This window comes from Salmo salar, chromosome 03, assembly GCF_965601325.2.
Source record: "Salmo salar chromosome 03, fSalSal1, whole genome shotgun sequence".
Lineage (NCBI taxonomy): Eukaryota > Metazoa > Chordata > Actinopteri > Salmoniformes > Salmonidae > Salmo > Salmo salar.
Window position 1 is genome coordinate 13,628,300 of NC_138293.1, and position 22,053 is coordinate 13,650,352.

The 22,053-nt window shown below is 41.2% G+C and overlaps 1 protein-coding gene across 2 annotated transcripts; it reads left to right on the forward strand.

Moving 5' to 3' along the window:
- The first annotated feature begins 1,788 nt into the window (after positions 1-1,788).
- Positions 1,789-21,748, forward strand: ccdc39 (coiled-coil domain 39 molecular ruler complex subunit). Of its 2 annotated transcripts, none has more exons than XM_014189831.3 (23): positions 1,789-2,219; positions 2,465-2,584; positions 2,830-2,976; positions 3,248-3,406; positions 3,610-3,702; positions 3,943-4,071; positions 4,501-4,692; positions 4,969-5,072; positions 5,406-5,538; positions 6,020-6,214; positions 8,286-8,450; positions 8,732-8,869; positions 9,026-9,234; positions 9,968-10,091; positions 11,861-12,020; positions 13,227-13,333; positions 13,840-13,980; positions 14,248-14,427; positions 15,008-15,096; positions 16,623-18,211; positions 18,712-18,822; positions 18,920-18,996; positions 19,798-21,748. In XM_014189831.3, the coding sequence occupies exons 1-20, from the start codon at positions 2,130-2,132 to the stop codon at positions 16,798-16,800; spliced, it is 2,853 nt and encodes a 950-aa protein (XP_014045306.1). In that variant the 5' UTR covers positions 1,789-2,129; the 3' UTR covers positions 16,801-18,211; positions 18,712-18,822; positions 18,920-18,996; positions 19,798-21,748. The 2 variants fall into 2 exon arrangements, with proteins under 2 accessions (XP_014045306.1, XP_045570461.1); XM_045714505.2 differs by having other exon boundaries at positions 18,712-18,752.
- Positions 21,749-22,053: the final 305 nt, after the last annotated feature.

Here is a 22,053-nt window from a genome sequence, read left to right on the forward strand (position 1 = left end):
GAAACCTGCATATGAACTTGTATGTCTTATGTTAAAAGGATCAGGGGCGAAAATCTGATATCAACTTTGGAGGGGACAATTACATTAAATTTTCTCAAGAGCAATTCCTGAGGGGGACACCAAAAGTAGTGCTGTAACACATAGCCTACATTGTAATATGGTAAATGTATATTGAGGAACCAAAGAAATAAGGTGTTTGCCGTACTCCTAACTACCGGTACCCAAAACTACACAACTAATCCCAACAGCAATACCATTGCCTTTAACAAATCTTAGTTCAGTCATCAGTTTAAGTTGAGAGTGGGGGTATCCATGGCATTTTCCAATTATGTTCCTATTTTACAAGTCAAAAAAATTGAGAACCTTTCATAATGTTGCCAAACAAAGACTCAACAAACTTACCTGAGACTCCCTGTCTCTGCCAGTCTGTCCCTGCATATCTGTCCCCAACTGCTGTCTGTGTGCCATCTGTGGCCTGCTCTGCCTAATGACATCATTGTGAAACATTTCCATTAGAATATCATTTCTTTCTTATGAACATTTTATCAACTAGTCTTTGAGATATTAGGCTACTATGGTTCTTACTATGCGTTTTGGTGTATTGAAAAATACTCTGATGTCTGTCTTTTATTTTTCTGCCATTTTTCTACCTGGCTGGCTGGCTGGCTGGCTACACACACAGTGTGTAGGTTATTTACAGTAGGAGATGGGCTTCTATCATCTTCAATCATTCTATTTGGGCTTCGATCTAAAAGGTAGCTAGCAAATGTGAAACGGATTAAAATGACAAGAGTTGACAGCTGTATGAGTTCACCATTTACACAACATATGCTGCAACCTTTTGTAATTTTAATAGTTTGTTTCATATTTGCTGGCTTCCAACAATAGCTGAATTTGCAAAGCTAGCGAGCACCAATTCAGTTTCAGTGGTGTTTGCTATAATCTTTGCTACCCGGGTTAAATAAAGGTGAAATAAATAAATAAAAGTTCCCTTGCGACAATTTAGCTTTTGCAACGAGACCATTAAATATATTTAAGACAATGGTAGAAGAGAGTGTAGTTCTGTTCAGTTTGGATTTCAGTTTATCGCTAACCTTATCACAGGGACTTTGAAGCACTAACTTACATCATCTGCATGCTGATCTTGGAATAAATTGACGATAGCAAAGATTCCATATTTGACGACGCCACATAAATGGAATAGGCACTAGCTAGCTTAATAGTTAATATTTGCGCGCTAGCTCTGCATATTCAGCTAGTGTGTGTGCGCGATTGACTGGATTAACCTCACGTCAGTTACGTGCATTGAGTGCCTTTCAGACAGTAGATACGACCTCTGTTACCTAGCAAGCTAAGGAACTGGCAGTGGATCAAACCATTGTGAGGCAAAGGGTGGGTCGCAATCTTTTGAAACTTAAAAACGCGCTATTAAGTGTCTATAATCAGCACAATTGCTTTCATTGCATATTATTAATATTATTTAAATTACATAGTTATGTTTCAGTGATATATTGGGGGGGACAAATCATATTTTTCCCAGGATGGGGTGGTCGTGTCCCCCCCGGGATTTTCGCCCCTGAAAAGGATGTACTATTCTTCCAATTGTTTAATTTTACTACAGATGTTTCTCAAATAGTGATGGCCTTTGTACGCTACTGGCTTGAGAGTGAATGAACTATTCTTTAATGTGGTTAATTTATTTTATTTAACTAGGCAAGTCAGTTAAGAACAAATTCTTATTTACAATGATGACCTACAATGTTAAGTATGTTATTTGGATAGAAAATAGTAATAGTATAACCTTCTGGTGTGATTCACAAAGTTTTTAGTCGATAAACTGAGTACAGTGACTCCGGTTGCATGCATTGCCAAGTGGTAGTAGTGGTGTGGCCCTCTTGTGACGCGTGCGATTTTTTTTTTACAACAGGATGTTGTGGTAACTAGCCACCTGATACGGTTGCTAGGGGCCAGCATTGACAACACGGTGGTTTTGTAGCGTGTTATGACCCTTACAAGTTGTCAAAAATAGAACAAAGTAGCAATTTATTACTTATTGTAAATAATTAGTTGGCACATTGGGCTGGCTTGATATTCAGTTCTAAAACTTGGAATTTAGTCTTACATAAAAAATGTCGAACATACTTTTATCCGAGGTAGGCTGGGACGAGGGCTTTGCCATCCCAGTTGCCAATGCAGAAAATAAAGGTTTGGAAGATGAGGTAAGTGTCTGTTAGCTAACAGTTTATTAGCTTATCTGTACCAGAATATCTGACATTTCATTTGTTTCATCTGTATTTTATATAAATCGAAATATTTATGCCCCAGTTACATAGCGGACAGTAGGTAGGTATCTAGTTAGTTAGCGAACGTTAGCTAGCTAAAACGAAACAGCTAACGTTAGCTGGGATGAACATCATTCCAATGTGAAATATGACTGTCATGTGCACTTCCTGCCTCTCCACAGCTTCAAATGAAACAAAATCAGAAGTTACAACTGGAGAACAAACTTGGTGGATACAAGGATAGAATACAAGCCATGGCTGAACACCTGAAAAATGTTAGGCAGGAGTTATCTCAAACTCAGGTAAAGCTACTTGCCCATTTTGGAATCCCATGAAAAGATACTTCTGAGGTTCTGACCCAAAACTATTTATCTCATGCATAGATCTAGAACATTACTGTATGAGTAGTAGTTCTATTGCTAAGTAATTCTGTTTATGCAAGGATGAATGAATAACGCCATGCGAACACAGGTATGACAGTAATCGTTTTGCAACAACTTTGAAATGCTGTCCTATAACTGGTTTATTTTTATCTGTACTGTGTCAGGCTCTGTGCAAAGCCAGGGAGAAAGAGACTGAGTCGGAGATGCATTTCAAGGCCCTGGCGGAGAGAGAGGTGGGCCGCCTGCATCAGGAGATTGCACAGCTGGACAACGAGCTTGGAGCTCTGAGGGAGAAGAAGAATGCACAAGAGGTTATTCTACATACCATCAACATCCTGGTCTTTCTGTTCTAAAACAGAGGTCTTTCCTCAAAACAACATGGGTCTCTCTCTCTCTCTCTCTCTCTCTCTCTCTCTCTCTCTCTCTCTCTCTCTCTCTCTCTCTCTCTCCTCTCTCTCTCTGTGACTGAGAATTCTCTGGCCTGTAGTTCTATTTCCAACTGTTAGTATTCACCGGAACATACAACATATTCAGTGTATGTTCCACTGTATTAGATAAATGTCTAGCCATCTGTTTCCTCAGAACAACATCTTCAAAGCCACCCAGAAGCTGGAAGAGCTGAAAAGCCAGCTGAATTGGGACCAGCAGACCCTGGATGCCTGGCTTGAGGAGTCGGCACACAAGGACGAGGACACCATGGCCATCATCAAGTACGCCCAGCAGGACGAGAGCAGGATACGGGTACGTCATGGGTGTTGTGAGTGACCGACTGATGGGGGTACGAAAACCCGGGTACCCTGTGTGGTCTTGGATCTCAGTTAGAGTGGCAAGCAACTACATTTCTTTCAGGATCCTCGAGAATGAACAGTTCACTGACAATGGTATATTCTTAATGAGCAGTACAATTTATTTTCTAAACTACTGTTTGCATTCTTTGTTTACAGGAGCTCACCTTGTTGATAGAGAAGATGACGCTTGAGGCCAACCAAAAGCACAAGGCACTGGACAATGAACTGACTGAGACCATATCAGCACAGGTCTAAAACACCAGCTATCTTACAGTTCAGTACATTAACTAGTACAGAACAACACAGGAATATCAGTCAATGTTCAATCACCCGCAACTGAGATTATTTTGTTGACATTTAAGCTACTTTGTGTCCATTGATGACACACTAGAGATTTATATGTCCCACATCAAACCGAAAGCATTTATTCTTCCTTGTTGATATCCATCAGAGTGTGTCTCATGTATTGTAGTTGTGCTCTGCCAACAGATTGGTCTGGATAAGACAGCAGAAAACTTCCGCCAGGCTCACCTAGAGAGACAGGAGCTGATACACCAGTGGGAGAACACCATCGAGCAGATGAAGAAAAGAGACAGCGAGATGCAGCAGTGTTCAATGGTAACCACTAGATGGCAGCCTGCAGTCATTACAGTCAGTCAGTCATACAATATTTGAGATGACATGGGATATCATAGCCTGGCTAAACCAGATTGAATGCTACACTCACTTTGCTTCACTATCATTTTGTCAAGTTCAACCAGGCTAGGAATATTATAGCAGTTCGAAACTATTGTAAAGACACTAGTTTACTAGTTTACTTTTTTACATACTCACTTGGTCCAGAAACGATTACATGTATTTTATAGGTATTTTATAGTTGAAACAACACTGTTTCAACACCCCTTTTCATATTACGACACCTTCTTAAGATTAGTCTATCAAAATCATAAAAAAGGCTACATGAAAGTGACTGATGACAAGCAACTGTGAAGTTTCTAAAATAATGGTCTGACAATGTAAGCAATGGATTTTGCTATATATTTCCAGCTCCTCACCCAAGTAAACCAGGACATCAGAGAGAGGAATGGAGTGATCAAGGAGAAGAAGACCTTCCTGGAGAGCGAGATGGAGAACAACAAGGAGTACGAGAAGAAGATAGCCATGGCCGATCGGCAGGGGGCCAAGCTGAGACGGGAGTTCCAGGAGCAGGAGAGTAACCGCACCAGACTACGGGATGAGGTGTGTCTGTCTGTCCAGAGCTTTCTTCCCAGGACGAAACATTAACAAATTAGTATTTCATAATTTGCAAATATTTATAGGCATTATAACATTGCAATTCATCAGCATTTATACGCATGTAATTACATTTATAGTGTCTTATTCAAGAAAGTGATTAAAAAAGTGTAACCAAATCATTTAGTCAATGCTTTCTGCTGACAGGTATTTCTATTCTGTATGACTTCTTTCTATGGGAATGATGGCTTGTCTTATATGTTATCACGTATCTCTTTCTAGTTGGAGAGTCTGAAAGGGACAGTGGACAGAGCAGCTACTGATGTCGAGTCCATGAGGTCCCAGCTAGCCAACATGAAAAAGGACATCCAGGACAAAAACAACAAGTGAGACATAGAGATCGGCAGGCCTCAGTACCAGTCAAATAGGAATAATTGGAGGCATCGTTTTGGGGGAAACTAACCGTTTACATTTAAATGAATTCCCTCACAGGGATTCTTTATGTAATTCTGTGGAATACCCACCCTCTCACTAGTTCTGATCTGTGTGTGTGTGTGTGTGTGTGTGTGTGTGTGTGTGTGTGTGTGTGTGTGTGTGTGTGTGTGTGTGTGTGTGTGTGTGTGTGTGTGTGTGTGTGTGTGTGTGTGTGTGTGTGTGTGTGTGTGTGTGTGTGTGTGTGTGTGTGTGTGTGTGTGGGTGGGTGGGTGAACCTGGTCCAGGATAAAGGGGGCCAAGCTTCATAACACAGCCCTGGAGGAGAAGCTGAAGACAGTGACTGAGACGACCCTCAGCGTGGAGGAGAGGGCCGCTCAGATGGAGCAAGTACTGAAGGAAGAGGAGCAAACTATCAAAGTGAGTGCACTCCGCATGATAAAACTATGTTTTTGTTATAATATCAGTATGTTTATCGGAAAGAGTGTCTGCATGGTACTGGGATGGCAGGCTGCAGTTGCGTTGAGCTAACTTGTGCATTATACCTAGCAATTCACATGGTCACAATATGAACTCGATATCGCTAGATATTTAGAAGTATATGAACATTGTATCAATCAAACTGATACATTAAATCCCATTCTGACTGACTGTATTCTCACATTTAGTTATTTTCATTTAGGTGCTCTGATGTCATTCTATTCATTCCTATGAGGAATGTAGTGTTACATTGTGTTGTGGTTCTCTTTCGTAATTTTCCCAACTGGGGAAACATCTCGGATGTCTTTCTTTGGAGCTGGTGAACCATGTGTTGTTGACTTCAGTGTCACATTGTGTTGGTTAATGTACTCATGACCATGTTGTGGTGAACTGTCTCTTCTGCGTCTGTCGTGGGCTGCAGGACATGGACGCCCAGCTGCACCGCCACCGTGAGGTGCTGTTCCGTGAGAGCCAGGAGGTACAGGCCCTGAGGTTGAAGGAGAAGGACTCCATGGCTGTGCTCTCTGGGAGCCGGGTGACCCTCTCCAACCTGGACAGCCGCCTCAGTAAACTGGACCAGAACTCCCTCAAGCAGCAGGAGATCATCTACAACCAGGCTAGACAGCAGAAACACTAGTCTTTCTCTAGTTGTTATTTTCCTATCACTAACAATATGCAATACCCACCCTGTTTATTATCTATGCATAGTCACTTTACCCCTACCTACGTGTACATATTACCTCGACTAACCTGTACCCCCTGTATATAGCCTCGTTATTGTTATTTTATTGTTGCTCTTTTATTTTTTACTTTAGTTTATTTAGTAAATGTTTTTTTTCTTAACTCATATTTTTCTTAACTGCATTGTTGGAACCTCTCTAGGGTATGTGGGACGAAATCGTCCCACCTACTCAACAGCCAGTGGAATCCCGTGGCGCGATATTCAAATACCTTAGAAATGCTATTACTTCAATTTCTCAAACATATTACTATTTTACACCATTTTAAAGACAAGACTCTCGTTAATCTAACCACACTGTCCGATTTCAAAAAGGCTTTACAACGAAAGCAAAACATTAGATTATGTCAGCAGAGTACCCAGCCAGAAATAATCAGACACCCATTTTTCAAGCTAGCATATAATGTCACAAAAACCAAAACCACAGCTAAATGCAGCACTAACCTTTGATGATCTTCATCAGATGACACTGCTAGGACATTATGTTATACAATACATACATTCTTTGTTCAATCAAGTTCATATTTATATCAAAAACCAGCTTTTTACATTAGCATGTGACGTTCAGAACTAGCATACCCACCGCAAACTTCCGGTGAATTTACTAAATTACTCACGATAAACGTTCACAAAAAACACAACAATTATTTTAAGAATTATAGATACAGAACTCCTTTATGCAATTGCGGTGTCCGATTTTAAAATAGCTTTTCGGCAAAAGCACATTTTGCAATATTCTGAGTAGATAGCTCGCCATCACGGGCTAGCTATTTTGACACCCACCAAGTTTGGCACTCACCAAACTCAGATTTACTATAAGAAAAATTGGATTACCTTTGCTGTTCTTCGTCAGAATGCACTCCCAGGACTTCTACTTCATCCACAAATGTTGTTTTGGTTCAAAATAATCCATAGTTATGTTCAAATATCCTCTGTTTTGTTCTTGCATTCAAGACACTATCCGAATGGTGACGCGCGGACGCGTATCGTGACAAAAAAATTCTAAATATTCCATTACCGTACTTCGAAGCATGTCAAACGCTGTTTAAAATCTATTTTTATGTGATTTTTCTCGTAAAAAAGCAATAATATTCCGACCGGGAAACCCTGTTTTCGTTCAAAGACTCAAAGTTGAAAATGGCCTCGTCTCGTGCAGGCGCGCACCCGTCTCATTGTTCTCAGATCGACCACTTACCAAATGCGCTACTGTTTTTCAGCCATGGGCTGCAAAGTCATCATTCAACGTTCTGGCGCCTTCTGAGAGCCTATGGGAGCCTTAGGAAGTGTCACGTTACATTAGAGATCCTTTGTTTTCAATAAAGAGAGTGTAGAAGGCCAAGAAATGGTCAGAGAGGGCACTTCCTGTACAGAATCTTCTCAGGTTTTTGCCTGCCATATGAGTTCTGTTATACTCACAGACACCATTCAAACAGTTTTAGAAACTTTAGGGTGTTTTCTATCCAAATCAAACAATTATATGCATATTCTAGTTTCTGGGCAGTAGTAATAACCAGATTAAATCGGGTACGTTTTTTATCCAGATGTGAAAATACTGCCCCCTACCCTAGAGAGGTTTTAAGGGCTTGTAATTAAGCATTTCACTGTAAGGTCTACACCTGTTGTATTCGGCGTGTATGACAAATAACATTTGATTTGAATAGTAATAACAGCATGGTCATTCAACAGACGCTTTTAGATAGCCCTTAGACCACTGTCATATGATCATTATCTATTTCTACCACCATGACCATTATAGCTAGCGTTCGCCCTAATGTCATCACATCTCCCTCTACCATTGGGGTATACAAATCAAATCTTTTCAGTGTCCTGAGGGGGGAAAGGTGTTGTCGTGCCCACTTCACGACCTATACAGCTGGTCTTGAGGTGTATGCTTGGTGTAGTGGGTACATCACTAACTCCCTCTCCACCTCAAACTTTGCTACTCCAGGACTTCCAGATCCAGCTGCTGGAGAGGAAGATGTTGCGTCTGCGTGGCGAGGTGAACACGGAGGAGAAGCAGGTCCTGGAGAAGAAGGCCCAAAAGCTGGCCCACAGGCTGGAGGAGAAGAAGAGGACGGCCATCATGCTCACCACCCAACTCAAGAAGCTCCAGGTGGACAGACCTCTCTCGTACTGTAGAATGTTCTTGATACTATTTTTCCTGATGATTTGGGTATTTCTGTTGTTTTTGTCACCTTAAAAGTAGGAAGAGTATTTCTTGCAACCCTATCTTATCATAGAAATCATCAAAAATTGTTGGGTTTTTTTTCTCAGATTTTCTATGTTTTCAAATTAGTCTCTATTTACAGTTACCATATAATTACATTTTAACTAATCATTATAAAAAAATCTATATAGACATTCTGTGATTTTACTGTTTCTGTCGTCTGACAGGATGATATTCGCTGTGTGAGGAAAGAGGCGGAAAAGACAGGAGCTGAGAAGAGAGACCTAACCACCAAGATCGAGGAACTGCACCTGTTCAACCACATCTCCGACAAGGAACTGAAGAAGCTCCGGCTCAAGAAGCAGGTGAGAACGCAGGCGTACGCGCACACACACGCACACACACAGTCACTGCAGTTCTACTCAGCCAGCCTTGACTTTATCAATCTGATTAAATAAAACGATTATGTGAAACTCATACTCTTACACAGCCACTCGTTGCCTCTGACCTTTGACCTTCAGGACACCATGGTGGAGGACAACATCCTGAAGCTGGAGATCAAGCGTCTGCGTGACCTGCTGTACAACAAGGCGGACAGCGTGCTCTCGCTGGAGAAGCGGAAGCTGCAGCTGCAGACGGCCATGAGGGAACGGGAGGAGGAGATTAAAGCGCACCGGGAGATGCTCAACAAGCAGGTCAAGATCACTGACCAGGAGCGCCAAGGACTCAGGTATGTCTAAGACTGGCTCTCAAAAGATACCCTATTACCCAGACAGTATAGTGAAGTGTTCTTAAAGGGACACTTTGGGATTTTGGCTGTGGGGGCTATTTATCTGATGCCTTTAAACCCTGAACCTGGTCATGGGGATTCACAGGGTGTGCAGGCTTTTTATCCTTCCCAGTACTAACATACCTGGGCCCATATTCAGATAGAGTCTTTTAGATCATAATGAATAAGATTGTATGGATGGGGGGGGGGGACTGATTCCAGATAAGCACTCCTACTCTGAGATGCTCTCTGAATACAGGGCTTGATGATCCAGTGCCATACAAGGGGGGTTGTGTTTGTTTTGCCCAAGGCTCATATAAAGTGGTAATGCGGCACTTGAAAAGAAAGCTGTCAAATGAATTGAACATAGGATAGCCAGACACTTGGTGTTTTGAGCCATTGTGTATACTCTATGTCTAATCAAATCAAGCTTTATTTATAAAGCACATTTCAGACATGCAATGCAATGTGCGTCACAGGAAAAAATAAATAAAAACAATGAAAATGAAAACTAAAATATTTACTACATAAGAATAACAATAAAAACTTCTCTGAAATATGCCTCAAGCTCAGCACATTTTAAATGTGGAGGAAATTTCACATAGGTTTACGGGGGTAGGATTTATCAGGCCATCAATGGTCGAGAAGAGCACTCTCAAATTATTCTATGCAAACATTGATTGGTTAATTTCAGTGCTGAGGTGCATGAGAGACTGTCCAAGGTCGACAAGATGAGGAAACGCTATGAGATTATGACTGTCTCAATGGCTGCTCCAGAGGGAGAAGAGGAAAAATCACAGGCTTATTATGTGATCAAGGTGAGAATTCCTTCAGACACCAAAAAAAATTCACCAGCCAACTATTGCTTCAGTTAATAATTGATTTGCCTTATTGTGAAAAAATATATACAGTGGCAAGAAAAAGTATGTGAACTCTTTGGAATTACCTGGGTTTCTGCATAAATTGGTCATATAATTTGACGACAATAGACAAACACAGTCTGCTTAATCTAATAACACACAAACAATTATACGTTTTTATGTCTTTATTGAACCCACCGTGTAAACATTCACAGTGCAGGGTGGGAAAAGTATGTGAACCTTTGGATTTAATAACTGGTTGACCCTCCTTTGGCAGCAATAACCTCAACCAAATGTTTTCTATGGTTGCGGATCAGACCTGCACAACGGTCAGGAGGAATTTTGGACCATTCCTCTTTACAAAACTGTTTCAGTTCAGCAATATTCTTGGAATGTCTGGTGTGAACCGCTCTCGAGGTCATGCCATAGCATCTCCATCAGGTTGAGGTCAGGATTTTCTTCTGTTGAAGCCATTCTGTTGTTGATTTACTTCTGTGTTTTGGGTCGTTGTCCTGTTGCATCACCCAACTTCTGTTGAGCTTCAATTGGCGGACAGATAGCCTTACATTCTCCTGCAAAATGTCTTGATAAACATGGGAATTCATTTTTCCGTCGATGATAGCAAGTTGTCCAGGCCCTGACGCAGCAAAGCAGCCCCAAACCATGATGCTCCCTCCACCATACTTCACAGTTGGGATGAGGTTTTGATGTTGGTGTGCTGTGCTGTGCCGTTTTTTTCTCCACATAGTGTTGTGTGTTCCTTCCAAACAACTCAACTGTAGTTTCATCTGTCCACAGAATATTTTGCCAGTAGCGCTGTGGAACATCCAGATGCTCTTTTGCGAAATTCAGACGTGCAGCAATGTTTTTTTTTTGGACAGCAGTGGCTTCTTCCATGGTGTCTTCCCATGAACACCATTCTTTAGTATTTTCCGTATCATAGACTCGTCAGATGTTAGCATGTTCCAGAGATTTCTGTAAGTCTTTAGCTGATACTAGGATTATTCTTAACCTCATTGAGCATGCTGCGCTGTGCTCTTGCAGCCATAATTGCAGGACGGCCACTCCTAGGAAGAGTAGCAACAGCGCTGAACTTTCTCCATTTATAGACAATTTGTCTTACCGTGGACTGATGAACATCAAGGCTTTTAGAGATACTTTTGTAACCCTTTCCAACTTTATGCAAGTCAACAATTCTTAATCTTAGGTCTTTTGAGATCTCTTTTGTTCGAGGCATGTTTCACATCAGGCAATGCTTCATGTGAATAGCAAAATCAGATTTTGTGAGTGTTTTTTATATTGCAGGGCAGCTCTAACCAACATCTCCAATCTCGTCTCATGGATTGGACTCCAGGTTAGCTGACTCCTGACTCCAATTAGCTTTTGGAGAAGTCATTAGCCTAGGGGTTCACATACTTTTTCCAACCTATACTGAATGTTTAAATTATGTATTCAATATAGACAAGAAAAATACAATAATTTGTGTGTTATTAGTTTAAGCACACTGTGTTTGTCTATTGTTGTGACTTAGAGGAAGATCAGATCACATTTCTTGACCAATTTATGCAGAAATCCAGGTAATTCCAAAGGGTTCACATACTTTTTCTTGCAACTGTAGTTTTGACAGTTGTTAATTGTTTTGAGAACATGGAACTTTGTTTACAAATCAATTGAGAAAAACGTTGTACCATTTTACTTTCTAACGTGGGTGATGTGATTTTCATAAGGCTGCCCAAGAGAAAGAGGAGCTCCAACGTAAGGGAGACGATTTGGACGCCAAGATCCGCAAGATGGAGAAGGAGATCCGAGCGCTGGAGAACACGCTCCACGTCGTCAACAGCCGCAACACAACCTATCGCAAATCCTTCAACAAAGTGACTGAGTCCAGTGCGTACTGTATGAGGAAAGGTTCCCTGTGAGATAAACTGATTCCCACAAATCAAATCAAATTTTATTGGTCACATACACATGGTTTGCAGATGTTAATGCGCGTGTAGCGAAATGCTTGTGCTTCTAGTTCCGACCATGCAGTAATATCTAACAAGTAATCTAACAATTTCACAACAACTACCTTATACACACAAGTGTAAAGGAATGATTAAGAATGTGTACATATAAATATATGGATGAGCGATGGCCGTGCGGCATAGGCAAGATGCAGTAGATGGTATAGAGTACAGTATATACATATGAGATGATTAATGTAGGGTATGTAAACATTATATAAAGTGTCATTGTTTAAGTGACTAGTGATACATTTATTACATCCAATTATTAAAGTGGCTAGAGATTGAGCCTCGGACTCTATGCCCCCCTCCCAAAAAAAGATGACACAAATATGCCAGCAATAAATATTGACTCTATGCCATCACCATAGTAACACACACACACATACACATCAATGTTATCAGTGTTTTATATCTATGAAGGGAAAACCCAACATAATCAGATGAGAGGAAATACTATTTATATACTATTTTATAACTTTAATGTGGTGGTTGTTTTGTACTGTTGTTCTGTTCAGATCCTTTTATACTCTTTGTTTTTGCTTTTTACTCCTTTTTCTCCCCAATTGGTAGTTAGTCTTGTCCCATCGCTGCAACTCCCATACGGACTCGGAAGAGGCGAAGGTCGAGAGCCATGCGTCCTCCGAAACACGACCCCGCCAAGCCGCACTGCTTCTTGACACAGTGCCCTCTTAACCCGGAAGCCAGCCGCACCAATGTGTCGGAGGAAACACCTCACAACTGGCGACGTGTCACTGTGCATGTGCCTGGCCCGCCACAGGATTCACTATAGCGCGATGGGACAAGGACATCCTGGCCGGCCAAATGCTTCCTGGACGACGGTGGGCCAATTGGAGTCCCTCATGGGTCTCCCATTCGCGGCCGGCTGCGACACAGCCCGGGATTGAACCCGGATCTGTAGTGACACCTCAAGCACTACAGTGCCTTAGACTGCTGCATCACTCGGGAGGCCTTCCTTTTATACTCTATTTTGGTTTTTATTTATTGCTTAATGCTGTAAAGTGTGTTGGTACAACCCTTTAATGTTTTTATAGAAGTTAACAGTGAACCGAAAACTGTTTTGAAGGTGAGGAGTATCAGGAGAAACTGAAGCTGGATGAGCAGAAGAGAGCCGCTGAGGAGAAGTACAAGTACAAGAGGAGGCAGATCCGAGAACTGCAGGAGGACATTCAGGTACTTCTCCACCAAACCAACCATGACTGGGGCCAGGAGTTTTACTGGACTACTTAACCTGATCAGGAAAACTCCTGGTCCTAGCGTTGACATGAGCGTGGGTTTTCCACCAGGCCATTATCTTCTCACATGAAACTGGAGTAGAATCATCTTTTGTGTACTTAATTTCCATGTTGTTACTTTTCCTCTCTGTCTCTCTCTCTACCTTTCTCATGTGCAGTGTGTTAGATCTGTCCTAAGCCCTATCATGATCTCTTTTGTCTTCATCACACGCCTTACATTGGCTGCTCGTGTCCAAGAACAACAGGTCCAATATAGACTTGTCTGACAACTCACTCTTAACCACCAGACAGTGCAATCATAACTGTGTGTGTGTGTGTGTGTGTGTGTGTGTGTGTGTGTGTGTGTGTGTGTGTGTGTGTGTGTGTGTGTGTGTGTGTGTGTGTGTGTGTGTGTGTGTGTGTGTGTGTGTGTGTGTGTGTGTGTGTGTGTGATTAAATCGGTAGGGCATGAACAATACACTCGACAACCTGCTTCAAGAGGAGGCCGTTCAGAATGTGAGGACTGAAGAGACCCAGTCACGTATCATGTCTCTGAACAGAGAACTGGTCTCCCAGCAGGAGAAACTCCACAGGGTCACTAAGCAGGTTTGATACCACCACCCAACAATATACACCATCGCAACAAGTGTGTTCACACCATTCTTCAATGACGAAAGAAAAACATGAAATACGAAATGTACTTTACTGTAGCCCCCCTTATGTATGCATTCATAAAGCCTTTATAACAACTACACAAGACATATAACGTCTGTCATAGGCAGTCATAAACATTAGTTGGTCATAGGGTCAGGAAAGAATCCTGGCCCTACTTATCACTGCTCTGTGTTCATCCCTTGCTATCCTCCATAACAGTGCTCCAAACTGACCAAAGAGATCCGGTCGGCCAAGAAGGCCAAGGAGGAGACGTTTGAGGAGAGGGACATTGAGCTGAGGGAGCTGAAGGACTTCAATAAGAATATCAACAAGATGCTGCTGGTTGCCATGGAGGAACAACCTGACCTCAGATCAGCTCTACATATGTACTTTGTCCAGGTAGCCTTTTCTTTTTACTATAAAAAGTATAATGTTTTTCTCCATGCACCTGATAATACTATACACCCTCGAAAAAAGATGCCACCTAGAACCAGGATGGGTTCTTCAATTGTCCCCATAGAAGAACCTTCTGAAAATAAGTATTTTTGGTTTCAAGTAGAATCCTTTCACTAATACGAGGTTCTATGTGAAACCTTTTACCACTAAAATATTCTAAGTAGAAAATGTTTCACAACCAAAGGGTTCTCCTATGGGGAGAAACAAAGAAAAATACATTCTAAAATTGTAGGTGTGCGAATTATACCTTTTTAGCCTTGTAGAGTTGGGCAAGGCAATGACATTCTGAAATTCTGACAGCAAATTGCCCTGTTGTTAGTTGATTCAAGGAAATACAAAATGTAAGGTTTTAGGGACAGCTAGGTTTCAAACCAATCTAATAAAACTAAACTAATCAATTTCTGGCAACTCTCTCTAAAAGCAAACAAGAAGTTGACCCATCCCGTTAAGTCTCATTTTGGATGGCCTTTTACTCAGGACTAAAAAGGTCTAATTTAATTTGTGTGTACTGTATGTGTCCCAGGCCAACTTGCCCCTGCCGTCCCCTGCCTCCACCGCTGCCAGCCGACAGAGCTCAAAGACTAACTCTACTCGCAGCTCCGTCTCTCTCAGGTACGTCACAACTATTTTACACAGACAATCTAGCTCAGGGGTCTACAATATACAGTCCATAGCCAAATACCCTCGAGAGAATTTTTGGGGGACCGACGGGTAAAAAAATGAGAGACTCACAGTTAGGAACATATCTGAAAGCTAAATTCCTTTTCTTCCTGACACATTTTAAAACCCCAAAGGTTTTTCCTGTTTAGCTGTTTTTTGAATGTCTTGTTTTTTGACTGCTACAACAGAATTGTCCATATTGTTATTTCTGAATCTCAAAGTTTCCAATAATATCTACTGATAATTTACACAGAGTGTACAGAACATTAGGAATACCTTCCTAATATTGAGTTGAACCCCCTTTTGCACTCAGAACAGCTTCAATTCATCAGTGCATGGACTCTACAAGGTGTTGAAAGCGTTCCACAGGGATGCTGGCCCATGTTGACTCCAATGTTTCCCACAGTTGTGTGAAGTTGGCTGGATTTCCTTTGGGTGGTGGACCATTCTTGATATACATGGGAAACTGTTGAGTGTGAAAAAACCAGCAGCGTTGCAGTTCTTGACACAAACCGGTGCGCCTGGCACCTACTACTATACACCATTCAAACGCACTTAATCTTTTGTCTTGCCCATTCACCCTTTGAATGGCACACATACAGTGCATTCGGAAAGTATTCAGACCCCTTCCCTTTTTCCAAGGCACATAACAGCCCGCTTGGAGTTTGCCAAAATGCACCTAAAGGACTCTCAGACCATGAGAAACAAGATGATGAAACCAAGATTGAACTCTTTGGCCTGAATGCCAAGCATCACATGACGAATACCTGCCACCATCCCAACGGTGAAGCTTGGCGGTGGCAGTACCATGCTGTGGGGATGTTTTCAGAGGCAGGGACTGGGAGACTAGTCAGAATCGAGGGAAAGATGAATGGAGCAAAGTACAGAGAGATCCTTGATGAAAACCTAATCCAGAGTGTTCAGGACCTCAGACTGGGGTGAAGGTTCACCTTCCAACAGGACAATGACCCTAAGCAGACAGCCAAGACAATGCAGGAGTAGCTTCGGGACAAGTCTCTGAGTGGCCCAGCCGGAGCCTGGACTTGAACCCGATCAAACATCTCTGGAGAGACCTGAAAATAGCTGTGCAGCGACGCTCCGTTTATTTTAATTGTTTTTTTGCTTTGTCATTATGGGGTATTGTGTGTAGATTGATGAGGGGAAAACGATTTAATCCATTTTAGAATAAGGCTATAATAAGACAAAATGTGGAAAAAGTCAAGGGGTCTGAATACTTTCCGAATGCACTGAACACAATCCATGTCTCAATTGTCTTAAGGCTTAGAAATCCTTCCTTAACCTGTCTTCAACTGATCGAAGTTGATTTAACAGGTGACATCAATAAGGGATCATAGCTTTCATCTGGATTCACCTGGTCAGTCTGTCATGGAAAGAGCATGTTTTGTACACTCATCGTGTGTCAATATGTTCTTGTAAAATATAGCTTCTTAAATATATTTTGTATTTTTCCACTGCAGGTCAGCTGGGTCTTCAGCAAGCAGCAGCCCAAGGGCGTCGTCAGTGCAGTCTCCCCCTGTTAAGACTCTAGAGCTGGGTCTGGGGTTGTCCGTTACATCCCCTCCTCTCACCTCTCCACGGGACTCCCATCCACCCAGCTCCAGCAGCAGCGGCAGCAGCAAGCGCCAGAGCCCATAGAGAAACCCCACAATAGGACAGCCTCACTTACAGCACCAGAAGGCTAATGTGACTGTAGTGCCATTAGGAAAGAGAATGTGTGTCACTGTTTAATGTGTACTGAACAACCGTTTGGTGAGTTGATTGATTTGCATGTTTTTTTTTGTTTTTTTAACAAACTGGGACAACTGGCACATGACAGCCTGCTTGGAGTTTGTCAAATGGAACCTAAAGGACTCTCACACCATGAGAAACAAAATTCTGTAGTTTGATGAAACCAAGATTGAACTCTTTGGCCTAAATACCAAGCATCATGTCTAGAGGAAACCTGGCACCATCCCTACGGTGAAGCATTGTGGTGGCAGCAGGAGTAGCTTCAGGACAATTCTCTGAATGTCCTTGAGTGGCACAGCCAGAGCCTGGACTTGAACCCGATCTAACATCTCTGGAGAGACCTGAAAATAGCTTGTTTGCATGTTTTTTTGTTATTTTTTTTTTTACTAACTGGGACAACTGGCAGTGATATGAGAAATATACTTAAATAATATGTGATTTACCTTTTCTTTGAAATGCACATATTTTCCATTTGTCAGCTAACCTTTATAGAATTGTATTGTAAATGTGCATAAAAAATATGTACTTTGTCTAAATTCATTTTTACTCCTGGCAATGTGTTTCTGGATATATCCCAATAAAATAGATGGTTGCTTGTCAGAATGATCAATTAGTGGATAATACACTTGTTTTGTTTAAATGCCCAATGTGGTCAAAAACACGTTTTTTCTGTGTTTTATATATATTTCCACACTATGAGGTTGGATTAATACTGTAAAAATGATGATAATGCCCTTTTAGAGTAAGAGCTGTTTGAAAAGACCACCTGAAATGTAAGCCTGTTTTGGTGGGATGGTCTTTTGGCCTGCCTGGGGACAAAATTCTTGCTTGAGAAATTGCTCTTTGTTAAGAAGCAATTTTTGTTTCTTTTAGACATTTTAATTGAAAACAATCACAGTAAGGTGCTTAATTGTTACCCAGAAATGATGTGATATTGAGATTAAAAAAACAGCTTCATTGGACCTTTAAAAAATACTGGTTGAGGTTTTGATAAAAAATCTTGTGAGACAGAAATATGGAACAACTTCCTCATAACTATTAAAATAGTTCAAGAGGAGGCGGTCTGACCTTTTTCTGAAATCACTTGTGCCTCAAATGAATTTTTGAACACCTGGGCATTATTTAAAAGGCCAATCCCTCCCACGATGAATAGAGGAGACAACTTCCTCATGCTGAACAAAGATTGTCAGACGGACTCGCTGAACAGAATCTTCCCACATCACAGCTCAGTCGGTGCTCTCGGTCTTCTGAAACAACATCATGCTTTTCCTATTATTTTGTATTGGATGTGTTGCTTTGTCTGCAGGGCAATCCTTTGGTAAGTTATCAATTTAACATGTTTTTAATGTTCATGATTTAAAAAGAAAATTATGTCAGAGGTTTAGTCCAGAAAACAATGACTGTTGAAGCATGACCAAACCCAGATATCAGTGAAGACACGTGTCTTCCAGTCATTAGTAGTGAGCATAAGTCAACAACAACAAAAATTATATGTGGAAAAGAATAGAACAATACAACTGAACAAATCAGATGATTGAATGTGGATCAAATGCTGATATTTAAAATATAGTAGGAAGTAGAGAAGTGTGATGACTACTGTGAAACGACTATATTTTGTATTTTTGTGTTGCTTGTTGTGATCATAAAGTAGATATACTAGAATGGGTACTAGTCTGTTTGGGCTTTTCATTCCACTCCTTATAATGTAATGTTTTGTATGTGACACGGGAGTACAGGGAGTGGAATGTTTAGCCTAAAACAGGTATGGATGTCAGGCTAATGAGAGATACAGCTTCATGTCAATATTTACCCCATCAGCTTCAACACCTACAATGGGACCAAGGACTACCACGACACAGGTGACAACACCTCCAACTCTTACTATCCCTTATGTGGACCCACCTTTTGGTACTAAACCACTGGAAAGTGGTGGGTATTTAAGCATAAAGTAAATACATTGAATTATGATACTTGGCTAAATGTCTTTATATACTGAAATAATTTGAATATTCTTGCCCAAATTTAGGATTTGCAATTCTTCAGGTCGCTGTCCAATCTTATCAGGAGCTAAATGAGACCACAGTTGATCCAGTCTTGAGTCAGGTAATATTTAGACCACAGTTGATCCAGTCTAGAGTCAGGTAATATTTAGACCCCAGTTGATCCAGTCTAGTCAGGTAATATTTAGACCCCAGTTTATCCAGTCTAGAGTCAGCTGACATTTAGACCACAGTTGATCCAGTCTTGATTCAGGTAATATTTACACCACAGTTGATCCAGTCTAGAGTCAGGTAATATTTAGACCCCAGTTGATCCAGTCTAGTCAGGTAATATTTAGACCCCAGTTTATCCAGTCTAGAGTCAGCTGACATTTAGACCACAGTTGATCCAGTCTAGAGTCAGGTAATATTTACACCACAGTTGATCCAGTCTTGATTCAGGTAATATTTACACCACAGTTGATCCAGTCTAGAGTCAGGTAATATTTAGACCACAGTTGATCCAGTCTAGAGTCAGGAAATATTTAGACCCCAGTTTATCCAGTCTAGAGTCAGGTAATATTTAGACCCCAGTTTATCCAGTCTAGAGTCAGCTGACATTTAGACCACAGTTGATCCAGTCTTGATTCAGGTAATATTTACACCACAGTTGATCCAGTCTAGAGTCAGGTAATATTTACACCACAGTTGATCCAGTCTAGAGTCAGGTGACATTTCCTCATTCAATCATGGTGGTTTGCTTTTTTTTGTTGTCTTCTTATCTATATCCCAGGTAGCAATGAATATTTTATATAAAGTTCCAATGCATATGATTTATCTATTATACAAGTATTTATATTGGAAAATAAGATCTAGATTAGATGAGCTTGAGTTGAACTAAATAGTGATCTATTTTCTCTACTAGCTCTACAGCATCTTTCGGGCACAGCAACCTGATCTGAATATTCGACTGACCGTGAAACATGTCCAGAAAGTTTGATGGATTATGATTCAAGGCATAGCAGATTGAAGTTCTAATGGTACATCATGTTCTGCAGATGTGAACTATTGTACTTTATTTTCAATGATTTTATGCTGTTTAATACCAGTCATTTTATTCATGTTAATAATATATTTGAATGTATAATTTAATTAACTTATATTGACTTGCTGCACATTCCAATTACCATCTGGTGGAGGAGTTGTAATTTAAGAGTTATGTCACAAATTTTCCCACTTTAATAGAATCTTGTCATCTGCTTCCAGTGTTTTCTGATGGATTTGATGTTGGACTGAATAGTCTTAACTACTGTAATCTTTTCTTTGGCTATAAACATGTTACAAATACTGCAACTGTTCTCACACTCATGTTAATTCAACGGATCCAGTGACTTCAGTCTTTTTTTATATCAAACATAAGGTGACTTCCCTGAAAAGAACAGTCCAACCCACCCCCCAAAAATGTATATGTAACTTTTTTCATTCATAAAAAAAGAAACAATAATGACAATGTTGTGTACAAATTAAGCTAAACCTTGATAACTACTAGCCACATTTTTTTGTGCAAGCAAGGGGTTTCTCTCCAAAGCTAAAATCAGTTGGTGTATTAATTTACAACACAAACATAAATATTGTTAAGAGTTTTTAATTGAGTATTCACAAATATCAATGTAAAAAATGTACCATGTGAACGACGTTTGAAACGAAGTCACGTAGGCCTATGTTAATATGAACATACAGAACCAGAGGGCTCCAGAGAGTGTAGCCTACATTTATTTTATTTTACCTGAGTCGCCAACAGCATACCATCCTGCATCCCACTGCTGGCTTGCTTCTGAAGCTAAGCAGGGATGGCCTTGGATGGGAGACCAGATGCTGCTGGAAGTGGTGTTGGAGGGCTAGTAGGAGGCACCATTTCCTTTGGACTAAAAATAGTATCCCAATGCCCCAGGGCACTGATTGGACACGTTAAACAGGTGTCTTGACTCTCTGTGGTCACTAAAGATCTCATGGCGCTTATCGTAAGAGTAGGGGTGTTAACCCTGGTGTCCTGGCTAAATTCCCAATCTGGCCCACATACCATCAAGGTCACCTAATCATCCCCAGTTTAGAATTGGCTCGTTCTTCCCCCCCCCCTCTCCCCTGTAACTATTCCCCAGGTCGTTGCTGTAAATGAGAAAATCCAGTTGTTGGTTTAATTCTTTAATCTTACTGAGCCCACTTCCTGCAAAGGTATTAGACAGGCAGGGCTAGAATCAGATTGTGGAGTATGTTTGACATTGGTTGTGTTTGTAAATTCAATCTGGAGTGCCAGAGTGCGCTCTGGGCGTTTGTAAATTCAGAGCGTTGTCAGATTGTCCAGTCGTAAATTCAGAGCGTTTCTCTCTCGGAGGGCACACTGGACGTCCTGGCTGAGGACTAGGGTTGATAAGAGCGTTCTGACCTCACAACGACAGTCAAGCTAACTGGCTAACGTTGGCTAGCTTGATAGCTACTGTTAGGGTTGAACTGACTATTTGTATGCATAATTTATATAATATACTGGGGAAGCTATGCTACAATGTTAAGTATATCAAATACGGGTAAATCAACTGTTGAAGACAAGAAGAACTACAACTGGCAACAGGAAGTGCGTCACGACGCTGGGATCAGCCTGCACGCCGACGACAGGAGGAGCAAGTTTAAACCACGCTCCTCCTCCCTCTGACAGGCCAGCATTGAGCGGGAACTATCTCTGTCAGAGTATAAAAGAGAGAACAATAGAATGTGACGCTCTTCTTCTGTTTTGCCCTGCGAGGTAAAACAGCGAGACCGTATACGAACGACATATTTACCATACACGTGTTTGCATTAATTAAAGTACAGCTAAATCAGAAGTTACTATGTGCTGACTATTTTGTTCTGATACCAGAAACGAACAGGTCGCAACTTTAACACTACTTCCAGACACAAATGAGAGAACAGTCTCACTCTGACCATTTTACACTCTGACCATTTTACTCGCCCGAGCATAGCTGGATAGGGTGTTTTCATGTTATCCAGAGCGTTGGTGACGTGCAACAATTTAATTAAGCTTTTTTTACCGACGTTTACTGACACCGGAACCGGCCATATTCAACTGGTGTTGAGCGTTCATTTATTCTGTGCTCTGGCCACAGACGAAAGTGCTCTGAAATCGGAG

Coding starts and splice junctions, on each gene's coding strand:
- ccdc39 (XM_014189831.3), top strand. CDS start 2,130: ATGTCGAACATACTTTTATCCGAGGTAGGCTGGGACGAGGGCTTTGCC. Junction 5,073..5,405: donor ATCCAGGACAAAAACAACAA/GTGAGACATAGA, acceptor AACCTGGTCCAG/GATAAAGGGGGCCAAGCTTC. Junction 8,870..9,025: donor AGCTCCGGCTCAAGAAGCAG/GTGAGAACGCAG, acceptor TTTGACCTTCAG/GACACCATGGTGGAGGACAA.